Here is a 25,353-nt window from a genome sequence, read left to right on the forward strand (position 1 = left end):
CGTTATCAAGAATTTGTTGGGAAGGAGAAAAAGACAAGTCGTAAATATGGTCAGTCTCTGCTGATTTTCTTGATCGCGCGAAAGCTTCAATCACGCTTTTCATAAACTACAAAAAACTTCTTTTGTTTCACCGCTGGTCGCGTATGAGAACAAATAAGTTTGACGTTTCGGTGACGTTTTTAAATCACAAGTTTTTCTTCCACGCGCTCATAATAATTGGCCGTGGCTTCTTCAATATCACATTAATTTGTGTTATTAATTACGGATGGAAATTATAAGAGTGAATTGTTGGATACTGGAAAAATGTCATCGCGACTTTTGTCCGCGCTTAGATATCGCGTCGTCAATGTTGGAAAACAGGTGGGACCAGGCTCAATTCAATGCCAAGGATTTTCTTATTATCGACAAGAGTCTTGAAAATGTTGAGAGATTTTGAATTTGATAAAAAAATCGGAGTTTCTCTTTAATTCTTTATGAATCGTTCAACCTAAAATTTTTTTGTGCACCGAAATTACAGTCGATTCCGAACTCGCAGACACTACAATCGCAAAGATCAATCTGCTTAAATGGCCCGGTGTTAGTTTTTAGCATTCAGAGGACCGGAAACGCTCAAACAACAGCAAAGGCATTTAAACGTACACGAATACGTGGCTTACACACTCTTGAAAGATGCTGGAATTCCAACACCACCGTTCGGTGTAGCAACGACTGCTGCAGAAGCTGAGAAATTAGCTGATGAACTTCAGTCCCGAGACATTGTTCTGAAAGCTCAAGTCCTCGCGGGGGGACGTGGCAAAGGCCATTTCAAAGGTACCAATGTCAGTGGTGTCGTGCTTTGTGAAACGTGAGTTTTAATATTCCAAGTAATTTTATAAACTTCATGTTTCTATCGTCGTTGATACTCGAATAATTGAATAGACCTCAAGAAGCTAAGGACCATGCGAGCAAAATGTTCGGTAATTTGCTCATCACGAAGCAAACCGGTAAAGAGGGTAAAATTTGCAATCAGGTGATGATAACCAGCCGGAAATTTCCAAGAAAGGAATATTACATTGCTGTCATGATGGAACGGAGTTTTGGTGTAAGAAATTATCATGAAATGGTTAAAAAGTATCGACACGAGCAAGAAATTTTGTTCAGCAATGCTTCCTTAGTCAAATAGTTTCAATTTTGTTTCTGATTCAGGGTCCAGTCATAATTGTCTCAACCGAAGGAGGTGTTAACATCGAAGATACAGCAGCGAGCAATCCTGAAGCTATAGGATATTTCCCAATCGATATAACGACGGGAATAACCGGTGAACAGACTCGTCAAATTGTTGGAAAACTTGGCTTCGACGAGACAAATGAGCAAGCAATTGCCCAAGTGCTCTGCAATCTTTACCAACTTTTCATCACTAAGGACGCTCTTCTCTTGGAAATAAATCCCTTCGTCGAAGACATTTGTGGCAACTGTAAGCTTCTCCGGGTTCTCAAATTATTCCAAAATTCGATTCACCTTAACTCGAGTTAGGACAAAAATAAATTCGAAAAAATTCGCTTTCGCCATGCATTTACCGAGAAACGTTCATTTTCCGATTTATTTTCACTAATTTGCAAATTTTTTATCGATATATCAGGAGAATTATAAATCACATCAATTCGAATGAACTTACTAAAAATTGTAGTTTCTCAAGGCCAGAATGATTGGGGAGTTGGAGGTTTGAAGAGAGGCCGAGTACTTATCGATATTCCTGCTAAAATAGGTCACATCGACGCGGAGTGATGAACGAGAACTTTTTCATTATACACGAATACAGAAATAAATTCTTCCATTTGAAATATGAAATATTTGACTAGATCGAGTAGAAGTTTCGTAAATCGATGGAAATTCTCCTCAAATTTTTAACTAAACACTGGGAAACTTTTAGACAAATTTTCATTTTTTCTCGCAGTTTACGCCCTCGACTGCAAGTGCAACTTCGATGACAGTGCCGAGTTTCGACAGAAAGATTTGTTCGCCCTTCGCGACTGGTCACAAAAAGATCCCGCGGAGGTTCAGGCCGAGAAATTCAATTTAAATTACATTCGACTCGACGGTAACATCGGCTGTATGGTCAACGGTGCTGGCCTCGCAATGGCCACCATGGATATCATCAATTTGTACGGTGGTTCGCCAGCTAATTTCCTTGATGTTGGTGGCGGTGCTACCGCGGAAACAGTGATGGAGGCTTTCAAGATTTTATCTGCTGATCCGAAGGTTCATTCGTTATTATGTGCAAATATCGACCATTTTTTGTCTACTGACCAAAATATCAAGGCTCTGGGGAAGATGGAAAGAAAATCATTTTAAAAATAATGAAAATCGTTTATTTGAGTGAATTTTTTATTTTTTTGCTCTCCAAAGTAAACGTGTTAATAGAAATTGTGATAAAATTAAAATATTAATCGTTGGGGGGTAAATTTGCGTGTTTAAAATGTACGAGTAATAGTTTTTCATGAAATCCACGGATGTGTACAAATATTTGATTGCTCAGGTGGAAGCGATTCTGGTTAATATATTCGGAGGTATAATGCGATGCGATATAATAGCGGAGGGAATAATTCAAGCATCAAAAAGTCTGGATCTCAAAATTCCCGTCATAGCACGATTGCAGGTATGTATAAAATGGTAAATTAAAAAATCACATCGTATGACTCAATAATTTTTCCAATTTTGTATGAGCAAATATTTCTCATGGATATAAAAATTTCGTTCGAAATCAGGGCACGAAGGTAGACGAGGCACGTACGCTCATAGCGCAATCACAGATGAAAATAATTCCAATCGATGACATGAGCGAGGCGGCGGATGCGTCTGTGAAACTAGCGAAAATGGTCAACTTGGCAAAGTCCATGAATCTCGAACTTAATATTACATTGAAAAAAGACGCACGTCGCGCTAAAAGGCGTTCCAAGTATGCGCCAGAATGTGAATAGTCATCGAAGTCATCGTACCAATAATCATTTTTTAACAGAACGCATCATATACTTTATTTTTCTACTGTCAATTAATGTTTTTCATTAAATACGTAGAATTGATGTATCGTCGATGTAAATATATGAATGTGCTTCCATTGTTAAACAGAATCGATTTTTTTTTCCTTATTTATAAGGCATTTTTGAGTGGCCTGCCCTTTCTCGCCGTACGAAGTACAAATATGCGCTCTTTGGACTTTGAACTTGTCAACACCGCTGTCATTGCCATCTTTTGACGTGCTTACGTCATAATACAAAGAAAAAAAACAGTACGAGCCCGCGTAAATTGTGATGATGGTAAAGACGCATATTTATAGACACGCATTATCATGATATATTCATAGGGTGATCAAAGATTAAGGAAACTGATTTTATCTTTCTTCAATGATTAAATCGCTTATATACACTTATACTTATGAGACTTGCTTCCGAGTCGCTGCTGCAACTCCAGATTAAACGTGAGCACAAAATGCAAAAAATGGTCTCGACTTTGACTCGGTTGTATAAGTATTTTATTATGACTGAAATCGAAATTTCGTCACGGCCTTCTCGAACCGTCGTAAAATTGCGAATTGTTTATTCAAGAAATCTCAACGATAATAATAATAAACATTCGATTCCGTGGAATATTGATTTAATTCAGAAAATTTCATTTTATTCATAAAGATTCGTTGACAATAGCACATTCTTAAAATCCCATACGTAAAAAACTGACAATATGAATCTTGCGTCGATGAATTTCCAATCAAATTAACTTATTCACAGTATACTAATTGCCCCGAATACTCCTACTGAGGAATGATTGTATGAATTTTTTTAAAAATGTACTGGGTTTTCCCAGAAACGACTGACGTGTCAAAATTTTAATAGGAAAATAATGGTTTCCAATTTCTCGTTCGATTTTATTGCTTCAAGCTCACTTTTTCATCACCCTGTACATACTCGATATATGAAAACGTATAACGTTGGATAAAACGGCACAGAATATATGTCAGGATATAGTAAAGTGGGGGAGAAGCGCGAGAACGGTGCTGGCGGATTGACACTCAGCACTAGCAGTTCACTGCCGTCGCAGTCAAAGAAAGATGGCTACTATGTTGTCTCGGACGATATCGTTAGCGGAGAATCTCACCCGTTTTAACGGTGCCAAGGTACGTTCGATCCATTTATTTTGAAGAAACATTCAACGCTCGGGATATCACGATTGGAAAAATTACGTAGAAAGAGCTCTTTGTTAAATAAAATCAAAATTGCCGAGTGAGCGAACATTTTTTCGGGATCGGCCCGAAGAGTGGGGCGATCACCATATTAGATTTGTCGTGTGTAGTCTGCTAAATTGAGCGCCAGGGTCAAGCGTTTCGAAGCCAAGGATTCTCGCTCGTTGTTCTTTACATTGCTAATCTTTACTATTTTACATATTTCCGTATTTTGTCCTCAAAATTTATAACAATTATGTAACTTGATAAGAAATGAATGCACTTGTAAAACATTCATGGAATATATGACACTTCAACAAATTTCAAATTCATTCGAATCGAACGAAACAAATGAATTATTCAATTTTTCTCTGTTTTATAATTATATTGTGTCTTTCCTCCATCATTTTCTATGGACATACACACACACACCTTTTATACTTTTCACGTCATCGTCGCGTGAACTGCCTACCTCTCCGCGAATCTTGATTGTCGTCATCTATAACTTTATCCTGATGGAATGCTGAGCATGATTCACTCATCCCACCAGTGCTTCTTTCACAGCTGTTTTTTCTTTCGTCAATATCAACTGACGTTTCTAACGTCCTTATAGATTACAGAATTCTAACGAGTTTACAAATTTTTACGAACACCCTTATCTCAAGCAGGCGTACCGTAATGTCACTTTTGTGTTTTGAAAATATATTAAAATTCAAAATAATTTCAACACTATTAAAATTTCTTTTCAACATCAGAATATTCCATTTTTCAAACTTGGAATAAAACGAATAATAAACAGAAAACAAGACAATTCAAAGTAGTGCAAAAATAATGCTGCAAAACCATTGTTATTATTTGGGTCTCAATTGCGTGCAGAAACTAAAGTTGAAAAGACTGTAGGAAAAGATTTGCAAACTTTATAAATCCCAAAAATTGGCATCAAACTTGAAATTATTTTGCATATAATTTTTATAGTTTCGTTCGAAACACTGAACATTTTTTTATTATATTGCTTGATTAAAAAAATGAATGGGTGGATGGTATCTTAACATTCATTCGTCAATACGTATTATTTATACTTTGATCTTATCAAGATTTGTCAATCAACATACATGCATGGCAAACGTTCATGAGCGTGCATTCTTATACATGCACTACCAAAATAGACACGGTTCTCTCTGGTTCTCTTGACCACTGACTCAATGCCAAGGGCATGCATGTTCAAGGTGTTCGATTAGAATTTCATCCAAGATCGTATTTTTTGTTTTTTTTGTTTACATCCTTCTGAAATAATATTGAATATATAATATTCATCAAACATGCGATCTGCGCAAAAATAATATCAATGGATTGCCTTGGAATTTCAGGTGTTCATTGATAAACATAAAATTTCTATGGATACAGCATCTGACATAAACATATTCACATCGGTATAACGCGTAAAATAAAAAATGAATGAAATATTGTGAAAAATGCAGTTTTTGTCTGTGATTGTGCGACGTTTCAAAACTTATGTTGATCATATTTTTTATGAGGTTTAATTTTTTTCTATTGGGAAGATGTTAATTTTCAAATACAAAAATGTGTGTAATTAATTCCAGATCCTTGGCTGCAAAAATGGTTTGGCTAAGCAGCCCGTAAGAAACTTGAACGTCCATGAGCACATAAGTTACAGTTTGCTGAATGAAGCGGGTATACCAACACCAAAGTTTGGTGTTGCTAGAACTCCTGATGAGGCCGCAAAGTTCGCAGCTGACCTCAACACCAAGGACATTGTTCTCAAGGCCCAGGTCCTTGCTGGTGGTAGAGGAAAAGGTCATTTCAAAGACAGCAGTGTCAGCGGAGTGAAGATGTGTGAAACGTAAGTGCAAGATGTTTCAAGATTTGCTTTTGCAATACTAGTCAGTAGTGCAATAAATTAAATGAAAATTAATTTCAATTCTATTTTTCTGTTTCCTTTTTTAGCCCGGAAGAAGCTAAAGCTCTGGCCAGTCAAATGCTAGGCAAATTGCTGATCACTAAACAAACCGGCGAAGGCGGTAGAATATGCAATGCCGTGATGGTAGCCCAGAGAATGTTTCCACGCAAAGAATATTATCTTGCTGTTATGATGGAACGTGCATTTGGAGTGAGTTTCCTAATTTAACAATTCATCGAAATTTTGGTCCAAATTTGATAGAAAATCGAAATATTCCTGAAATACCTGAAACGAAATAAACTTTATGATTTCAATGATTGCCAGTTCAGGTTCGATGAGATTGGAGGAAAACTTGGATTAAATTGAAATGATATTGCTACGTTGTTATGTTGTTTAAATCAATTTTATATTTATTTTATATTATTTCTAAATTTTTTCCAAGGCTTAAGTATTTCGTTCATTCTTAATTCAGGGGCCTGTGATAATTGCATCAAGTCAAGGTGGTGTTAACATCGAAGAGGTAGCAGCGACCAATCCAACCGCAATAATGTACGAGCCAATCGACATAAACAAAGGAATAACAAAAGACCAGGCGGAAAGAATCGCTGTTAAATTGGGTTTGGCAAACGTCAAGGATTATATATCGCAAATCATTCTGAGTCTTTATGCCATGTTTCTGAAGAAAGATGCTCTTTTGTTGGAAGTCAATCCATTGGCTGAGGATATCAAAGGAAATTGTAAGAATATTAAAAACTCCACGAATTCTCAATGATTGTTGGCTTTCTGATAACTTTAACGGAGAATTTTCTCTTTTGTTCTCCAAGACTTTGCTCTTGATTGCAAATGTCGATTCGACGACAACGCCGAATTTCGACAGAAAGACTTGTTCAGTCTTCGAGATTGGACGCAGGAAGACCCGAAAGAGGTTGAAGCCGCTAAATTCGATCTCAACTACATCGCGCTTGACGGCAACATCGGTTGCATGGTAAACGGCGCTGGTCTGGCTATGGCTACTATGGACATCATAAAACTGCACGGTGGTGAACCAGCAAATTTCCTCGATGTTGGTGGCGGAGCTACGAAAGACGCTGTCAAAGAGGCTTTCAAAATCATCACTTCGGATCCTAGGGTAAAAAGGCTTTCTTCGAACATTCAACCCTAAATTATCTGAATTCCGTTAAACATGATCAATAAAACACTCTTCAAATCCGCGACGTTATTGACACTTCTTATTTACACAGGTACACGCTCTCCTCGTAAATATATTCGGTGGAATCATGCGATGCGATGTTATCGCCGAGGGAATTATCGCTGCTACTAAAGAACTTGACCTCAAGATACCTGTTGTTGTTAGACTACAGGTAATTTACGCTCTTGAACTCTCATTGAAATAATGCTTGCATGGTCGAGGGCCGTTTTTTCAGAACATATAAACATGGCTCTCAGAAATTGTTTATGACGTTCGTCAAAATGATTGAACTATTTGAACTAGTCGTTAGTATCAGTGGGAAAAAATGAAAATTATGTTTTTTGATGAATGATAAAAGTTGATAACTGCACCGTTGATGAAAACTATCTGAGGGAGAAATTCCAATTCGTATCGAAGATAGCGAATCTTGGTGTGATCTTTTTTGCAATATTTTCAAACATTATTATAAAATTATTGAATTATATGCAACGATAATTAGTATTCTTTGTAGTAGAACAAATTGTCATTGTCAAAATGTCGTTTATTTTCTAGGGAACCAACGTCGATGAGGCAAAGGCTCTTATTGCGAACGCTGGTTTAAAAATCGTACCAGTCGACGATCTGGATGAAGCAGCCCGAGTGGCTGTGAAGCTATCGACGATCGTAAAACTAGCTCAATCTGCCAACCTTAGCGTGAACTTCGAGATTCCTCCGATCTCATAGATCCGATTAGAACGAAAGTAAATTGAAAGAAAACAAAATTAAACATAACAAGAGAAAACAAAACAATATTCCGTATGAATATTAGATAGCCGGCAAACGGAGAGCCAGAGCAGCACTCGCGCTCTAAACTCGAAAAATCCGTATTATCCTCTAACGGAGAACAAAAAAAGAGTCTCGTTTGTCGAATCGTTGGTTAATCTTCTATCTAATTGATTCATCGTATTTTTTTGCGCTTTTTACCCAAAAATCTCTTAGCGCCGCTTTCGACTCAATCTGTCTCTTCCTTTCTCTTTCTCTATCTCCCTGTTCACATAACTTCATGAAATATTTCTCTTGGCTCGTCGAATTACGTTCGCGAGACGATATGGAAAATATAAATAAATGAAAAGAAGAAAAAAATTTCACGAAGGAAAGTGGCACAAGCGTATATGAAGTTTGCAATCTCAGGCTGATTATATAATTATATAAATTATATATGGTTATATAATTACGTAAATATATAGGATTTAGGGGAATGTTCCTCGGCGCGTTAAACTCGCGAGAAACAAAAAAGAAACACGTTAAAAACATACACGTCATTGTTGGAGTATGAAAAGTATATCTCATTGCGTGCTGCTTCAGAACTAAAGAAAATAACTCAAACGTTTCCATAAAGTTGACAACAAAGGATATTTGTGCAGATACACGAATTTATTTTTATCCCGTTTAATGAAAGTAAACAAGAAACATGTTTGAATGCTGGCTGTTCGACGTCGAAGCCACCGTGATTCAGTATTAAAGGAAATTTATTTATAAAATATTTTAGTATTTTTTGTCCGGTCGTTTTGAACGTCGCAATGAAATTTCTCTTGATCCACTTACTCCTGAGAATTTTCAACGACATGTAAACAGATATTTCTTCGATTGAATCTTTTTTTTTCAAGTCTAAAAGAAAAAGGAAGCGAACGAAGAAAGGAGCAAAGAGGGAAACGATTAACTTTATTTTAATGCAATTCTACATACAAACGAATTTAAGTCGCAGAACATGCCTGTCCTATGTATCATAAATACTTATATACAAATGTGTATACATAAATTATTTTACATAATTTCAGTTTTTTTATTTTCGTATGACGAGTTTTGTTCATCAGTCTCCGTTCTCGAAATCTTCCTCCCTTTTCTCTGTTCCTAGGCTTATTACTTGTACCCACATACAGTAAAATTCCGACTCTGATTCCATGGAAATAAAAATCATGAAGTCATTTGAAGTCACCGATCTAATCTAAAGCGTAGCTTCACTATTTTAGTTAACGTATACACTCAGGATAAAAACAACGTGGCATAAGCGAACTAAATTAACGAAAATAACTTTTAATAATGATGAAAACATTGAAGTGATCACCATTAGAGATTTTAATTACAGTCGAGTGCTTTTAAGAAAGTTTGCATATGTATCAGCTTCGTCTGCGATATGAAAAGGCGCCAATTTTAAATGCCTCATTTTGACACTGAAACGCGAACGCATCCACAACTGGACTCTGCAGGTAAGTCCAACCATTGAATACAAAAAAAAATCATCCAAATGATTTGTCATTATCTGTTGTCGGTAACAAAGAAATCTAATCAGTGCGTAGTTCATTCAACATTCTATGGCATTTTGTATCTTATTCATAAATTCATTGATTGCAGAATAATTTAAATATTTTAAAGTTTCAAAAAAATACGAAATCCTCTGAAAGTAATTTTATGGATTTGAACCGTCTGTCGGCAATGTAGAAAACACAAACGAGTTCAAAATTCGCGATGTTCGATTCAATTACAGTACACGTACTTGCAAATTCGTTTTATATATGTACGTCTAAAACAAAGAATCATTCTGACAAAAAATTAAATAAAATTTTCTTCTGAATTTTTCTAATTTTTTCTTTTTCCGTTGGCAGCATTTTTTGGCGCCATTTCAATCCGGTTGTGACGGTTAAAGCAACCCCTCTTCTTCTCGAACATTTCTTTACCCAAGCTTCTCTCCCCCATCTTACAAAGGAATTGGGACGTTAGATGGGAACAAAAGAAATAAAGGGAAAGACATTTCGTGTTTATGTCTTCGAAGAATGAAGAAAAAATCTCTCGTCGCTTTATCAACGTAATAATAACATTTAAAAAAGTGGAAGTATCTGGAACGACTGTTTGAATTCATTCAAATTATAATCATTTTGGAGCGATATTAATAATTTTGAAAGCAGAAAAAAATCATTTTTTCAACAGAATAATAAGGGACCCACTTTTCCAATATCCGTTTATATTTGCGTTTATTGTCAATCTCTGCTTACAAATGGGTATAAACTCAATAGTCGGAGCATGCAAGTTTATACAAAAATCGCACACCACAAGAGCCCATAAATTTCTCCTCTACCTTAATCTTTCTCTTTCTCTCTCTCTCCCTCTCTTTACATACTTAAACGTAAATTCTCGTATCATAAAATATATACACACATTCTCTCGCGCATGCACTCTTACGAAAGAAAAGAAAAACTTTCAATCACATTCATACGTGCGAATGTACTTTTATGAAACGCGTTACACATAAGAGGGTATAAAATGAAGGAAATAATAACTATTTACAACGTTGCTGAATTTTCTCTTCATTTCACCTCCTCAACACCTTAAAACGAGGTAAGAGCACTTGCGGTTTTTAAGGCACTAAAATTTAGTACGAACGTATATAAACATTTTCACCGTTCAATTTTTATTCCTAAATGATTTTCCAATTTTTAATTTCCTCATCACATACCTTTCCAGAGCGAAGGCACACTGGTAAATTGACCATTATATTTCGTCTTTTCGAGAAACCAAATGTGTTTTCTAACAAAAAAAAAAACAAAAAACGAAAAAATATATAATCAAATTGAAAATACACAACTTGGTTCTCTTCTGTAATTATCTCTGAAAATTCCTCGATTGTATTGTTTCGACAACTACTATGTACACATTCGCTGGCGAGTTCGAAAAACCCAATTGTATGAACGAAAAAAAAATTGGTCAAGATTGCTGACTTCGCAACTGCGCCGAGATTTTGCGAAAAATTCATTTTGTCAGTTTTTACAAAACTCCGCTTAAAGAAATATTGGCAGTCCGAGACTCTCGCGTCTTCGTGAGACGTATAAGAAATTACGTCATGCTTTTGTGAATTCAAACATGGAAACCGATTTTTGTTTCCTTCTCCTTCCGACTCCGAACGATTAATAAAATTGATCAAAATCTTGAAATTCAACAAAAAATAAAAACAGACAATGTTCGTGTCTCTGTGTTTTCCATGGATTGAATTCTTTCGGTTTTCATAAAGGTACCAAGAAAGATCGTTAACTCAGCTAGTACTTTTACCGATCAATTTTTTACTTGAATTATTTTTCAATATTATTTCGTCGCTAATCATCCCCAACTATAAATACATATAGGTATATATGTTTTTTTTTTTTAATTTGGCGAATTCGAATAGTTCGATAATTGTGATAAAAAGCGAGAATCGAATAAACGCCACGTCCTAGGGAATTTTAGTAGAATTTGAATTTCTTTCAGTTTCCTATTGCATTGGCTATTTGTTTAGTTGCTTCTGTAGCTTCGTTTGTTTCTTGTGATATAAATTATGTTGAAGCTCCAAAGAGAAATCGAGTAGTTAAAGATTTGAAAAAATATCGAAATTTGAGATCGAAAAAGACGACCCCGAGGGAGGAATAATAATTACGTGTAAGGGTGTAATTGTGGCATTTGTGGTGAAGGAGTTGGTGAATTTTTTTGACTACTAGAGGGTGGCGTAAGAATACCACTCTGATCAGGACTGCCGACCGAATCTAAATTAGTGTCGATACAATCCAATTGTAATAATTCGACAGTCATTCGTTGTTGGGCTTTTTCCAACATGGCTAAATCTACTACGTGGGTCTGTATGCGATGGGACTCGTCCATAACGATGTTTGGAACTGATGCTCTCAAGCCAGAGCCGGAATGGGTTTCCACCGGTGGTACGGACGAACGAAGCAACAACAACTGCGAACTTTCTTCGGAAACTGTTGCTGCGAACGAGCTCAACCAACGGGCACAGGGCCCCAATTGCTCCCACGTTAGCCTCGATACTCGCAACGCACATTCGCGTCCTTGGGTATGATAAATCGCACCCGCTGCTATATGACTATAAGGAAACTTCAAACTACCCTCGTCCAATGTCGCTAAATCTAATAATTGTGCCGCTTGAGAGTACTGCAAACCTCCGTACTGTGGATATATAAATGCATTCGGCTTCGACCAGTCGCCCGATTCCACTTGCATGTATACGTTCAACCATCCCGGCGCTGTCACCGGCGACAAATTCCACCCGAGACCCTTCAACACTGCCAATTCTTTTCCTAGTATTTCCTCCTCCGTACACGCACCGTCCGTCACGTATGCAAATTCCGCAATTTTTGGTGGGTATATCTCTTCGACCTGTAACAATTTCAATATTATTCATGGTTATTTGTTCAATTAATTCGTTGCTGAGATTGGCATAAATTAATTTCGCGTACTCATGTTCAAATCCTCTTGGATTTTCAATTGTTCTCTCTTTTTTTTTGTATTTTCTACTTTTCATTGGGCTTGCCTTTATTCAAATTATTTTATTATGGAATAATAATCGTATGAGTTCTCCCAGCTGAGTTAATTGAAAACATATGCACTTAATAACTTAACGTTTTCCAAAAATATTTCAAATATTCAATCGAAAAAAGCCTGCAGTTTTATTGCAAGTACAAATTTCACTAGGCAAGAGACTCCAAACTCAACAATGCACGAGCCCCTCCCGCCCCTTCAACACGATTTTCGGCCAAACACGAGCCGCCATTTTGAGGCGTTGATTTTTTTCTTCTATATCTCGAAACTTTCAAAAAGCGAAAAATATATATTTTTTTGCAGTTTTTAACGAAAGTAGCAGTCGAAAATAAAATTAATAATGAGGACAGATTGAAATAGAGTTCAAGTTATTTGGAAATTTTAGTTCCCTGAGAAACTCAAAATATTTGCTAATTTTCTAAAAATAGCTTACTGCAAGCTGAGTACAATGTAAAAAACTGCACAATTAATGAATAAGATAAAAGTACATCACAAGGAGGTTTCATAAAAAATACAGCATAAAATATTCTTAGTGAAGACTTGGAAACATTTTGATTAACTCGTTTCAAAGTTCACTGTCAGTGCTTATATTTGTTAAATCAAAACTGTACGATTATAAATAATCAACTTCCACTGCTAAACGCTTAGTGAAAAATAAGAAAATAAATAAAGTATGGACAAACCTTGGCAGCAATGAAAAGGCAGGTAATTCCAATGAGTTGAAGTTGATTCTTTGGAACGTTTTGATGGGTGGAAAGATATCTGTCGATGTAATCCATTGCAAGGTAATAAGTTTCTCTGTGTAGTTTGTAAACTTCGCACACTTCAATAAGCCAATCGAGAAGGATGGCACGCATGCGTGGTTGTAGAGTGGGATGACGTTGAAACATTTCAGGATCTCTTTGAGTCAGTGTTTTTTGATCACCCATACACATTATGGACCAGACTTGACCACCATCCGCCCATGGGAAAGATGGTAAAGGGCTCGGTCTGTGGGAAGTCCCATTCGAGGCTGAAGGAGTCAAAAAACAAGTGGCCGTTCTCAATTCTGACCAGGTCGCTGCTTCTTGTTGCTCTTTTAGAGGCAGACTTTGCTGTTGAGGTGTCTTGGATCCTTCCGAGCTGTGACAATTCTCGTTATAAGAATTGTTCCCCAGTGCTGCCACTTTCTTCGGAGGATATATATTTTCTGCATCCTCCGATAATTCTGTAGCTCTCCTTTTACGTTTGTGGGTTTGAGTCAAAGACTTGCCGCATTGTAAATACGACTGTGAACCCTGCTGTTTCTCTTGTAAACTGTGGTAGAAAAAAACCAAACGTTTCATGTCTTTTCTGAAGATTTTGATAGGGAATGAATGAATGAAAAAGCAGGGAAAACTGTCTTTTATTTCTGGTGACTAATTGGAGCCATTTTTTGTGAATAAATTTTCCAACTCGTCTCCCCCAGTTGAGTTTACATGAAAATTTTATTGCATTGCAAGCCCAGCTAAGATTCCTGCCCTGTTTTCTTCCTCACAGTATCCCATGAACAAAACCCATGCATCTCCGAAATATTTAAAAATTTGATGAAACAGTGTTAAAAAAATGAAAATTATTCTCTCATTTCTATAACCCTAAAATGGGAATTTTTTTATGTAAAACTTTGTACATTTCTTGAAAACTTGTTTGTACAAAAATGATTGATCTTTGACCATACTGTATTATATTTTTCAAAGATCTTCATTATTTTGTTAAATGGATGTTATTTCTATCGAATAACGATGAAAATGTAAGGGGTCATTTAGCAACCCCGAAAAAAACCAAGCCCCAAAATTCCCGAGCCCACGCCTCGACAAATCGTGAGGGGCGAAAAAGGTTAGTCGCGTAATTTTCCTTAAGATTAAAAAAAAAAATAAAATATCGTTTGGAGGATTACAGATATCGAAGAAAAAGAAAAGGATATTTCCAGGGTCACGAGAAATATTTATTTCCCGGAAAATATGTTAGTTAAACGAGTAGGTGAATTAAATGAAAAAAATGTTCTCGCGCGACTCACCTAGTTTGTGGCATCTTGATGCGGATTTTGATGACGTGTTTTTTGTAAGAATCTCCGTGATTTCAATTTATTCGTTGAATGTTGTATGACTTGAGTTTTGTTGAGTGCGAAGATTTAGCCAAATTTTCATGGAAAAATGGCTCAAATAAACGGTGTATTAACCGGAGAAAAAATTAATGGAGAATTCACGTTCCGATCCTTACGGTCACACGATCGCCATAATGCAGGCATACACCGCACACACCGAACTACGACCAAAAATTTCAGCCGTGTTGGAAAAAGCCTCTTTTTCGAGAAGAGAAAAATTGTTTATTAACACTTCCACAATAAATCCAATGAAACGCGAAGAACAGAATACTTTTCTCGCTTTCGTTAAATAGTTTTGTAATAAGGTTGAATAGGTTTTTGCGCGAAAAATTGCGGGAGACAGTGAGTCGAAGCGCGGGAGACGAAGCGCGCGCGAAACCCTCGGACCAACCCCTGAGCTCTGGCTCTAAAAATTCCCGGTACTGTCACGCCCTCTGTATACACGACATAACCTCCCAAAAAATGAGGGAAATTCACGAAAAGTGATAATTAATATTCTCAAAAGTATGTCAGTTCTGAAGAGTCAATAATTCCGACAAATGCTTAGGTACAACCACTGTAATGAAGCTGGCAAAGTCATGTGGAACTTGACGATTTTCCGTGGGCGCACCGGCGTCCTCCAACGTTTGACGCTTAGCGTTTATTCTTATATTTTTCCGTGAAATTATTATTTTTTCCAACCAAAACTTATTCGCACAATCACTTGACACGTTTATCCAAAGGAAAAATGTTTTTCCTCTAATAAAATAAGTTTGGTAGATCGATAAAAGCGGGACAAAGTTGGACGCGTTGGGGGCCGCGCGCAGACCCACGCTCCACAAGATCGTCCACTTATTTCCCGCCCGAAATATCACACTATTTTATCACAAAAACTTGGTTTCACGTATCCACGTTGTTCCTCAATTATCCGAAGATCACACGAGACAAAAGTTCCCATAAAAAACTTATAAGTTTCAATTTTGCGGGAAAATCAGAGAGAGATGGTACAGGAGTGCGTGGTTGGCGTTTCGCGCGAACCACGAATGATGAATGCAACAAGCATCAGCGGGATTATTGTGTACGTTTTTAGTTGGCGGCGCGAGAATCGCATATGCGAGCCTTGTCATTGGTCGGTCGGTTTACGGGACAGCTGGCGCTCAGCTGATTTCATCGTGAAGGCAAACGCGTTATCCGCGTTATATACACGTACAACACACACAGGGATGCACTGAGGTAGAAGTTACATCCGAGCAGGGAGAGACCTGATTAGGAGAGGGGCAAGTTGAGCGGGACAGAACAAGAATGAGAAAACGAGAGAGAAGCATTGACACGGCAGCGCGAAGGAGGAAGAGAGTCGCCGAAAAATGTCTTTCTGCTCTAATATCTGTTACATCATAAATTTTTCTACAATAAAACATCATTTAAAATAAGTCAAGAATATTGATCAACCAACAAATTTTTCAATCGACGAATTGATCGAAATTTTTTCCAGCGAAATAAACAAAAGACGCAACAATGTCACCGAAGTAAACATTAATCGTGCTTCTGAAGAATTCGATGTTGTGTAATTGAGGATTAATTGACAGGTGCAATGTTGACCCAATAAAAAAGCATGATTCATCGATTGAAACTTTGATTAATAAGAGATATTTGAAGATGTTTCTAGCCAATTTCTAGATATATATACAAACGACCCGCGCGGGGCGAAAGAGCAAAGAGACAAAGAGGAGCGAGAGGGAGAAATTGTAGCGGGAGACCACGCGGGAAAACGTACGCGCGTAAAACTTCGCCCCCTATCCCGCCAACCGCGCTTTTTAGTGACGTCATAAACTCGAAGCATTCGTTCTGTCTTTATCTAATCCTGCCACGTACATAAGTCACGCAACTGTTTCGTTTAGACGATATAGTATACGAATATGAAATAAAGAGGAAGAAAAAGATGCAGAGGAAGAGTCGATGTTACGTTTTCTATTTAATTAAATACACAAACATTTTTTCACTAATTATACGTAAATCCGCCATCCGTTGCGCGGCGTCAACTGAAATAATTTGATTATAAATGCAATTTGTCCATATTGTCCAATTTTTGCGTTTATTTATTCACTTGTGCCGTCAGAGGCGCTGAAGAGAGCGCGGGAGGGGAAATATATAATATACCGGAATCGAAAGAAACGGGAATGCTGAATTTTCTTATTGAAAAATATCGTTTTACATCGAGGAATTATTTCGTCAACGTTTCTCAAGGTTTATGTTCCGACAATATTTTTCGCTATATATTTTCGTGAAGTAATTCTTGCGTAAAGTGTCCCATTCGATCCAGGCGTTTAAATCACCCGGGCATTAGCGGCGAGTTACAAAATACAGGAAGTTAGACCGCATGTACACCTATATCTATCGCAGTCAATTTCCGGTCGGATTGTTATCGTTCCCTTGGTTTCTCACTCAGTGATATATTGCCAAAGCATTCATTAAAAATCCATAATCTGTAAAATCCTCATCAAATTTAATTATCCTCAATAAATCAAAACCGAGCCATCTGAATTTTGGATTCTTCGTACGTTCGATCAAAATCTTCATTAGAGTTTTGGCGCAAGTTTATTTTACCGTTCGCCCGCTGCAATAACGCGCCGAAGGAAATCGCTCGTTCATCTTTAACTCGAATAAACATTGATTCACATGATATGACATTTGTAAGAATCGTGACCTGAATCCGAGCTCTGAATTTTGCTTATGCGATTCTTAATGCTCTATTCTCTGGGTTTGACGAAAAAAACAAATTTCGAAATCGTGTGTTGTTATCTATTTTGAAAAAAACGTGAACACGATCTTTTTTTGGTGGTTATTTATTTATTTTTTTCACTCGCCCACAACTAGAGAAACGTCACATGGATTCGACATTTTTTCGGGCTCGTTGAAAAATGGGGAATTTAGATTTGATGAAAAAAATTGCATTAACAATGTTTTTGAAAATTTTACAATGAAAAATGCCAGCAAATAGTTGATGAATAGAAATGATAATTAATTTTTTTTAAAATAATGATCACAATATTAATACACACAATTCAACAACAGATCCTTTATTTATCATAATAATGTGAAAAAAAAAATTTCCGAGTCTACATACACACTTCATTTCTTTATTTGAATTTGACTAAAAGGGTCTAGAATTATCGGTATTCTTGTATCCGAGGAGTTTTATCGATTGCTGACACACATAGATCCTGTAATGTCCGTGGTATCGGTAAAACCATAAGAAACGGCAGCTAGCGCCACATCGGGTTCTCGACTCGTTCTGGAAGCTGTTTCTTCAGGTACCTGCCAAGAAAAAAAAGGTCAAGTGATCTTACCAGATTTTCTCCACTATAATTCTTTCTTCCCCCGTGTCCCCGGAGCCTGTTCTTCGCTCGCGGTATCCCTTACACCGAGGCGACGTCATAACGGCGCCAAGTTACGGCCCTGGTTTTCTGGAAATCGTCAGTGATCCGGGGCCATTAAACGCGTTGTATGTGTCTTGCAATTTGATCCTGGGAGCGCTCGGTGCGCCGATCGGAGAGTAATTTACGCGAATTCCTCGCTCGTCGCCGTCGTCCTGTGTTCTCTTTTCGTGTGTTCCCCCCGTCTCATCCTTTTCTCTCTCTTGCTCTTTCTTTTTCTCTCTCCACTGTTTGCAGCTTTGTAGCCTTTTACCACCCTCCAGGTGGCCCAGTCCTCTTTTCTCTCAAGTTTTGTCTTTTAGATTGTCGCGAGTATCTTCGTCGCAAATTTCAATCTTTTCCCACCGAATTTTCACTCATTTTCGTCCCTATTTTATCATTGTTTTTTTTATTACCCTTCACTCGTTATTCCCGCTGTTTTACATCTCTGAATAAACAAGGCGAAGAACATAATACAAAAGTTTCAACTTTTTTGCACCGGGGGGCCCATCGTTTCGTGCACGTCTTGTGATTTTTTCTGCAAGTAAGTTTTATGGCGTTTGTATGTACCAGGCGATCGTTGAACTTTTCGTCGAACATGTTTGTTACTCGCTTCTGCTCTTTTTATTTTTCTGTCGACTTTTTTTCCCTCAAGTCGCTGTACCTTTTTGGCACAGTACGCGAATGTCAGCGAAAACACTCGCGCGTGATCCCGCCTTCATATTTATCCAATTTTTCGCTCGGATCGGCCAATCTTGCAGTCTATTTTGATCTCGTAATCATCGTTGCTAATTTTTCTATTCGTATTGTGCAACTAGTGAATTTCCTTCGTTTCCAAATGGTAAATATCGATCGTGCGTTTATTTTCACCAATTTTCTCGAACGGTTTGTACGCTTTTGAGGTTCGTTCTATATTTTCAAACGACAAGCATCGAACGTCTCTCAAATTGACAGATTATTTCGTCGAGCTCCTTCGACTCTGTGAATTTTAAGTATTCAAACTCGGATCCAACGTTCATTTTTCAATTTTCATTAGAATTTTTCGGCAGCTTCGATTGTGAGCTAAAGTTAGCACAGTATTTTCGTCATAAGCTCAGTGAAGTTGAGTGAAAAAGATCGATTCTTACCCAACTCCTCATCGGGACCCGAATCCTTTCGAAATATGTTACAAAAATCACATCGTCGAATATCGCGGATATTTGGATTCTTGCGATTTCCATTCGAAACCCGTCGATACAATCGATTAATCGAATAAATTGAATATTGCTCTATGCATCGCGGAATTAGAATGCGTGACTTCGAACGAGGTTATGGATCAACGGTTCGTTTTGCACACGCGCTTGAGGAAGTTGAGGCATTAGAATGAAAATGATGTCATCGCTTTTAAACCGATTGCATCTTATAAAGTGAAATGTAAAAAAAAATCAGTTTAATTTTCAGACAGTTTAGGAGCGTTGTTGCTGAGAAAAATCAATAACAATTTGGGCCAAATAACATGTAATCTTATGGAAGTCAAGACACATTCGGTGATATCTCCGTTAAAAATGATGCTAAAAGTATGAAATTTTTTGGGCAACATGAGCAAGGCTTGCCGAATAATGTCAATTTTTTTCAGATTTATTAGGAGATTTGCTGAGATTATATTAATAATAATCTGTTTCCCGTGCAGTTTTTTGAGGCTAGGATCGTCACCGTTCGTGTTTTCGATTGAGCTTTCACCAGTTTTTCGTCTTTTTTTCCCCAACTTTTCTTTAAAGTGTATGCAACATTGCCAAACTGTAAACTGGCCTAACTTTTGAAAGGTACAGGTCATAACTTTTGGCTAAAAAAAATGATTGTACAGCCTCAACTTCCTTAAATTATCATGTTCTTCAGTAACTCATTAAGGGGTGACTAAAAAATCGTTGGGATTGTCGATCGATGATTTCGATTCGTGAAAACAGCCCCCCACCCTCTTCGATGGCCGAGCGGAGTTTTTTACTACTCGAGATACAAATGATCGTAATTAATGCGCCAAGTTGATAGGGAGAAGCACTTGAATAAACACACCGTGAAAATAACGCCGGAGAATTGAATTTTGATTTTATTCAAACAGGCTAAATGATTGGAATTTATCGCTGAGCTGTGATGCAGGGCATTATGCCGGTTAAGACGAAAACCAGGGTGACCGAAAATATGGGAGTTAACGGAGGTCTCGTCGACGCTCGCGCCAAACAAGTGCTCAGAGAAGCGGTCGACGCGGTCGTCAACAGTTTTGCGAAGCATACCCAAGGCTATGGAAGAGGTTAGAACCGGAAAAATCCGAATCGATCGAGTTTCGATAGCACGCTCGAAGCGAGTTTTGAGCGGAAATGAACTCTGCGTTTCGAACGATTAATTAAAATTCTCATTTTGCAGTTAACGTCGTGGAAGCCCTGCAAGAATTTTGGCAAATGAAACAGAGTCGAGGAACCGAGCTCCGGAACGGAGCCCTCGTCATATACGAATCCGTGCCAGGGGCCAGTCCTCCGTACGTTTGCTACGTCACTCTCCCCGGGGGCTCGTGTTTTGGAAGCTTTCAAAATTGTCCGACGAAGGCAGAAGCTCGTAGATCAGCGGCTAAGATAGCTCTTATGAATTCGGTCTTCAACGAGCATCCGTCGAGGAAAATTACGGACGATTTCATTGAGAAAGCTGTTGCCGAGGCGAGAGCCAGTTTTGCCAAACCTGCTTCAACTTCGACTGGCGTTGGCACAGTATTGAGCCAGGTATTCATCATTTTTCATCGTATTTTTATGACTTTTCGTAATGAAGTCAATGAGTAGGAAAGAAAAAATAAAAGTGATTGCACAGATGTTCATGCCGATGATTTTTCTGTCATTAAGGTTCCGTGCAAGATTCGAAATTCTGTGTTCAATCGCCAAGTTCCGATTTAACGAGCCTCCGTCAAAGTTTTATCTGAGAACCACGTACGTTTTGTCTCCAAGATCGAAAGAATAATTGAGCAATTTTTGTTACAGAGTGCGAACGATGAGAAAGAGGATCCGAACACAGGAATCGGTGCTTTTCGTTTCATGCTCGAGTGCAATCGTGGCAGAACGATGCTCGAGTTCCAAGAACTGATGACAGTTTTTCAATTATTGCATTGGAACGGTTCGTTGAAAGCGATGAGAGAGAGACAGTGCAGCAGACAGGAAGTCGTCGCTCATTACAGCCACCGCGTATTGGACGACGATATGAGAAGTCAAATGGCGTTGGATTGGGTGGCACGAGAACACGAAAGTGGTGGCGGCGTCGTTGCCATGGAATTGATCGTCGCTGAGAGGGAATTAGAAACTGCGAGATTGGCAGGTCGCGAATTGAGATTCCCCAAGGAGAAAAAAGATATTCTTATGCTCGCTCATGCACAAGTTTGTCCACAGTGATTTCGTACTCGCATTTCCATCGGCTGCCTCGATCAAAATTACTATTACCCCTTTGTTCGTTGTTGAAAGTCTTTCCATGCTCAAAAGCTAAATTTAGGACGTTTCAGCATGAGAACAAAAACTTTTACTGGCTCGAGGGACTCTTTTTAAATGGTGAAAACTTTCGGGTGATTTTTGTCTAAAGACTTTTTATTTCAAGGGACGCGGTAGCGATTTGACGCCAACTACGAAGAAATTCACTTCTATGCTGATTTGATAGTCTCCGCATTTTGGTGGAATTTTGGAATTTAACTTTTTATGAATTTCATACTCTATTGACATAATGAGGAAATTCATTTGGACAGAATTAGTGCAAAAAATACTGAGTGGGCGGGGGCAAATAGTGCCACAAATGCGGAGATTTTTCTCCCCCAAAGGGGTTTTTCTTTCAGGAGTCCTGAGAGTTCGAATTGGGGCATACGATACCGTATTTTACGCAGGAGTATTGGATCTCCGATTGAAAAAAAAACTGAAGCCTTTTCATATTTATTAATAGTGAAAGTATCGCATGGAAATAACACACGAATTCAATGTGCCCTCGATGCGGTTTTAATTCGAAATCATGTGTGCTAGTCACGTTTATAAATGTGGATTATTGAAAAAATGCAATATTATTCAGGTGACACAATTGCTCATTCGCTTTTGTTGGATGAAACTCTTCAAGTGTTTTTATATGTCCGGGATAATAGTTGAAAATCATTTTCTCATTCGCACACAATGATTTCACATTTATTTGTCTCTGAGAAAGACAATTGCTGCATTTACTAGAGAAGAAACTTCTTCCAAGCTCGTTCCTCAAAAATTCCTCAAAAACGAAATTCATTGTTTTTATTTATATTTTTTCATCACCAAAATGTGAAAATTTATAACGTATAACTCGAAACGAATTTCTGGTCACGCGAAACGAATATTTAGGTCGATTGTTATGGAAAAATTGTGAATATCATAAACACTGGTTTGTTACGAAAAAAAAAAAAACAAATTTTAAAGCGTACAAATTGGACGTAGACAGAAAATGAGGGAGTTTACTCACATTCCCGGGGTTAGTTTATGGAAATTCTACTTTTAAGCGCGATACTCTTTATCAAAATTATTTTGTACTATATGATAAAAAATAATTGACTCATAAATGTACGTGTAGAGTGATGAACATCGCTCTCTGAATGTGGTGTGATAGAACGTTAGTGTAATTGCGCGTGTCAATTCAATTTACGGCCATATAATGATAAATGAATGGACAAATATATATTTATGTACACAAAATGCGTTGTTTCAGTAGAAACCAATGAATGTCGCGAAAGGAAAGCATTTCTCAAAATTATTTTCACAGGTAAAATTTTCTCGTTAGGTAGAAACATTTTTGTACTTTTGCTGGGAGAGATTTCAAGTTGAATTTCAACGTCACTGCTTAAAATAGAAATGTTTGTGGTGTTTATGCAATTTGTGGGTCATTTGGGTAACTTTCCTGTAAAACAAATGCTTTTCGTTCGAAATATTCATTTGAACTGGAATAATTGACGCTGTATGTACACTTTTTTGCCAAACGTAAGCTTACGTGATGAACCGAAAAAGCTTCTCGTATCGCCGCAGCTTAGCCGAATAACGAGCAAAAAATATTGTAACGAATTTTTTTTATGTGATGGATGCTCAGCATCGAAGAACAAAAAATTGTGGAATCATGCTTGATCCTTGCCTTTCCACTTGTCCGTACGTCCCCGCGTGATCGAGTCAACTCGGACTGTGCTTTACTATTATTAAAAACGTTTTTTTTTTATACGTAAATAAGAATAGTTTATAACGTTTTATTAAATATTTTATTATCACTATTATGAAATATTCATAAAAACTTTTTTTTATAGATCAATCATGAGTTGAGTTGACTTATTTGTTTTCGTCCTTCAAGCAAGAAATACTCTGGACTATGTCTTGGTCGTCGTTGAAGCTGTATTCTCCTTCAAAATATTCGTTTTTTCGTCGTTCTCTTGCATCGGGTGTTCCAACACTTTGTCTATGATGCCGAACTCTTTGGCATCCATGGGCGACATAAATTTGTCTCTTTCCATACTGTTTTCTGCAAATTCAAACATTTTTTATGTCAGTACCAAAATTTCATGATGATTATTGAACGAGTATTTTAAATCGTTTGAACTAAAGCTGTACGTTCCGTTGCATAACACTGGGTCAGAGGGTGGAATCAATATTTTATGAACTTTTATAGGTCAAATCTTTATAAAGTTTCTGAAATCATTAAAAATAACGTTTTGGTGTGATTGGTTATTGTCCGGGTCACTAGAAACTACTAGCTCGTTCTAATTTCTCTGATATAACAATTCTTATTTGAATTATTATCTTACCTATCCTCAATAATTCAAGTCCAGTATGCTTGACGTACAATTTATTTATTTGTTTCTTAAGTTTGAGAATTTCTTCCGCTTGAATTTGTATGTCCGTTGCTTGGCCCTGTACTCCGCCGGAAGGTTGATGAATCATAATTCTCGCATTGGGAAGAGCATGACGCATTCCAGGAGATCCAGCTGCGAGTAACAAGCTGGCCATTGAGCAGGCTTGTCCAACGCACCATGTTGCAACAGGAGGAAGAACGTATTGCATTGTGTCATAGATTCCGAGACCAGCGGTCACACTACCGCCTGGCGAATTGATGTACAAATGAATTGGCTTTTTACTGCTTTCCGATTGAAGAAACAACAATTGAGCTACGACCAGTGAGGACACATCATCTGTAATCTATTTTTATACAGGAGGGATAATATCGTTGTGTCATCAAGTTCTGAGAATTTATTATCATTCTGAACAAAAATAATTAAAAGTAAAAGAAAAATTATCTCAAAGGCTGTCGAATGATTGACATTCATTGATTCTATCAATAATTGAATGATTGGTTTGATTATTATTGATGAAAGTTTGTGCTTCATAGACTCAGGATTTACCATAATACACCATACTGGGAGATTTGGAAAAAATTATCAACAATGATGACCAAAGTTGACAAAACTGTAGAGAGATTCAATTTCACTTTTGCATGGTTCTTGTCACCCGTTTTTGCTGCGTTTCAAAAAAGATTATCAATGTAGGCTTTTTGCGATCATTTAAAAATTTAAGGATGAAATTCAAAACGATTCAATTATTCTTCAGCCTGGAACGAAATTCTTCATTTTTTCGAGGTTATATAGTCATAAATACCGGTCCCATAAGACAAATGATCCGTTCTTTGAGCAGCCTTGAGTAGATATCATAAGCACGTTCACCACGTCCAGTTTGTTCCACGACAACTGGCACGAGGTTCAAATTCCGAGTCAATAATTTTCCTGTGCAATTCTAAGATTTGTTTTTTATTTTATCAGAAATTTAGGTTATCCATTCATATTTTCGAATTAAATGAACTTGATGTATTGACTCACGTTCGACTGCAATAAGTTACGAATTCCCCGCAACATTTTACGTTATTTTTGTTGTTTGTTCGATGGTAGTTTTGTTTTTATATTCGCCACGAGTGACACTTGGACTGTCAGGTTCAACGAAACAACACACAACACGTAGCAGAAAGATTCATCAGATATTAAACATTGTATTTTTGAAAAGTAGATAAAATTGGTAGGAGGTGGAGAAGATTGACCGAATCTTGTTTCTTGTTTGTCGATAAGCTAGCTGTCTGTTGGATTTTATCGATAACAATGTCGAAGATGACCTCTGTTGATAAAACAGTCTAAGGATTGAAGGGCAGGGACCACGCAGGGAC

The 25,353-nt window shown here is 37.5% G+C and overlaps 4 protein-coding genes across 6 annotated transcripts; 2 read left to right on the top strand and 2 right to left on the bottom strand.

The window, feature by feature from the left end:
- Window positions 1-100: 100 nt before the first annotated feature.
- LOC122416627 (uncharacterized) lies at window positions 101-9,110 on the top strand. The gene is made up of 14 exons (XM_043429696.1): window positions 101-360; window positions 582-844; window positions 919-1,081; window positions 1,186-1,453; window positions 1,934-2,238; window positions 2,516-2,635; window positions 2,745-2,949; window positions 4,047-4,147; window positions 5,794-6,053; window positions 6,158-6,320; window positions 6,583-6,847; window positions 6,935-7,239; window positions 7,352-7,471; window positions 7,852-9,110. The coding sequence occupies exons 1-14, from the start codon at window positions 304-306 to the stop codon at window positions 8,020-8,022; spliced, it is 2,766 nt and encodes a 921-aa protein (XP_043285631.1). The 5' UTR covers window positions 101-303; the 3' UTR covers window positions 8,023-9,110.
- A 1,180-nt stretch (window positions 9,111-10,290) lies between these two features.
- Window positions 10,291-15,767, bottom strand: LOC122416152 (G1/S-specific cyclin-E-like). The gene is made up of 3 exons (XM_043428864.1): window positions 14,675-15,767; window positions 13,323-13,935; window positions 10,291-12,477 (listed from the first exon to the last, which is right to left on the bottom strand). The coding sequence occupies exons 1-3, from the start codon at window positions 14,686-14,688 to the stop codon at window positions 11,737-11,739; spliced, it is 1,368 nt and encodes a 455-aa protein (XP_043284799.1). The 5' UTR covers window positions 14,689-15,767; the 3' UTR covers window positions 10,291-11,736.
- A 2,398-nt stretch (window positions 15,768-18,165) lies between these two features.
- lft (lowfat) lies at window positions 18,166-22,612 on the top strand. 3 transcript variants are annotated; one of them, XR_006262040.1, is made up of 5 exons: window positions 18,166-18,697; window positions 20,249-20,437; window positions 20,551-20,900; window positions 21,153-21,608; window positions 21,672-22,612. XR_006262040.1 is itself a non-coding variant. In XM_043428610.1 (4 exons), the coding sequence occupies exons 2-4, from the start codon at window positions 20,281-20,283 to the stop codon at window positions 21,555-21,557; spliced, it is 912 nt and encodes a 303-aa protein (XP_043284545.1). In that variant the 5' UTR covers window positions 18,167-18,697; window positions 20,249-20,280; the 3' UTR covers window positions 21,558-22,612. The 3 variants fall into 3 exon arrangements, 2 of the variants coding, with proteins under 2 accessions (XP_043284545.1, XP_043284546.1); XM_043428610.1 differs by having other exon boundaries at window positions 18,167-18,697; window positions 21,153-22,612; XM_043428611.1 differs by lacking the exon at window positions 18,166-18,697 and adding an exon at window positions 18,851-18,994 and having other exon boundaries at window positions 21,153-22,612.
- Window positions 22,613-23,384: 772 nt separating this feature from the next.
- Window positions 23,385-25,206, bottom strand: ClpP (Caseinolytic protease proteolytic subunit). Its single transcript, XM_043428613.1, has 4 exons — window positions 25,016-25,206; window positions 24,798-24,932; window positions 23,951-24,341; window positions 23,385-23,667 (listed from the first exon to the last, which is right to left on the bottom strand). Exons 1-4 carry the CDS (start codon window positions 25,049-25,051, stop codon window positions 23,516-23,518), a joined length of 714 nt encoding a protein of 237 aa, XP_043284548.1. The 5' UTR covers window positions 25,052-25,206; the 3' UTR covers window positions 23,385-23,515.
- Window positions 25,207-25,353: the final 147 nt, after the last annotated feature.

The sequence above is a fragment of the Venturia canescens genome, chromosome 9, assembly GCF_019457755.1.
Source record: "Venturia canescens isolate UGA chromosome 9, ASM1945775v1, whole genome shotgun sequence".
Lineage (NCBI taxonomy): Eukaryota > Metazoa > Arthropoda > Insecta > Hymenoptera > Ichneumonidae > Venturia > Venturia canescens.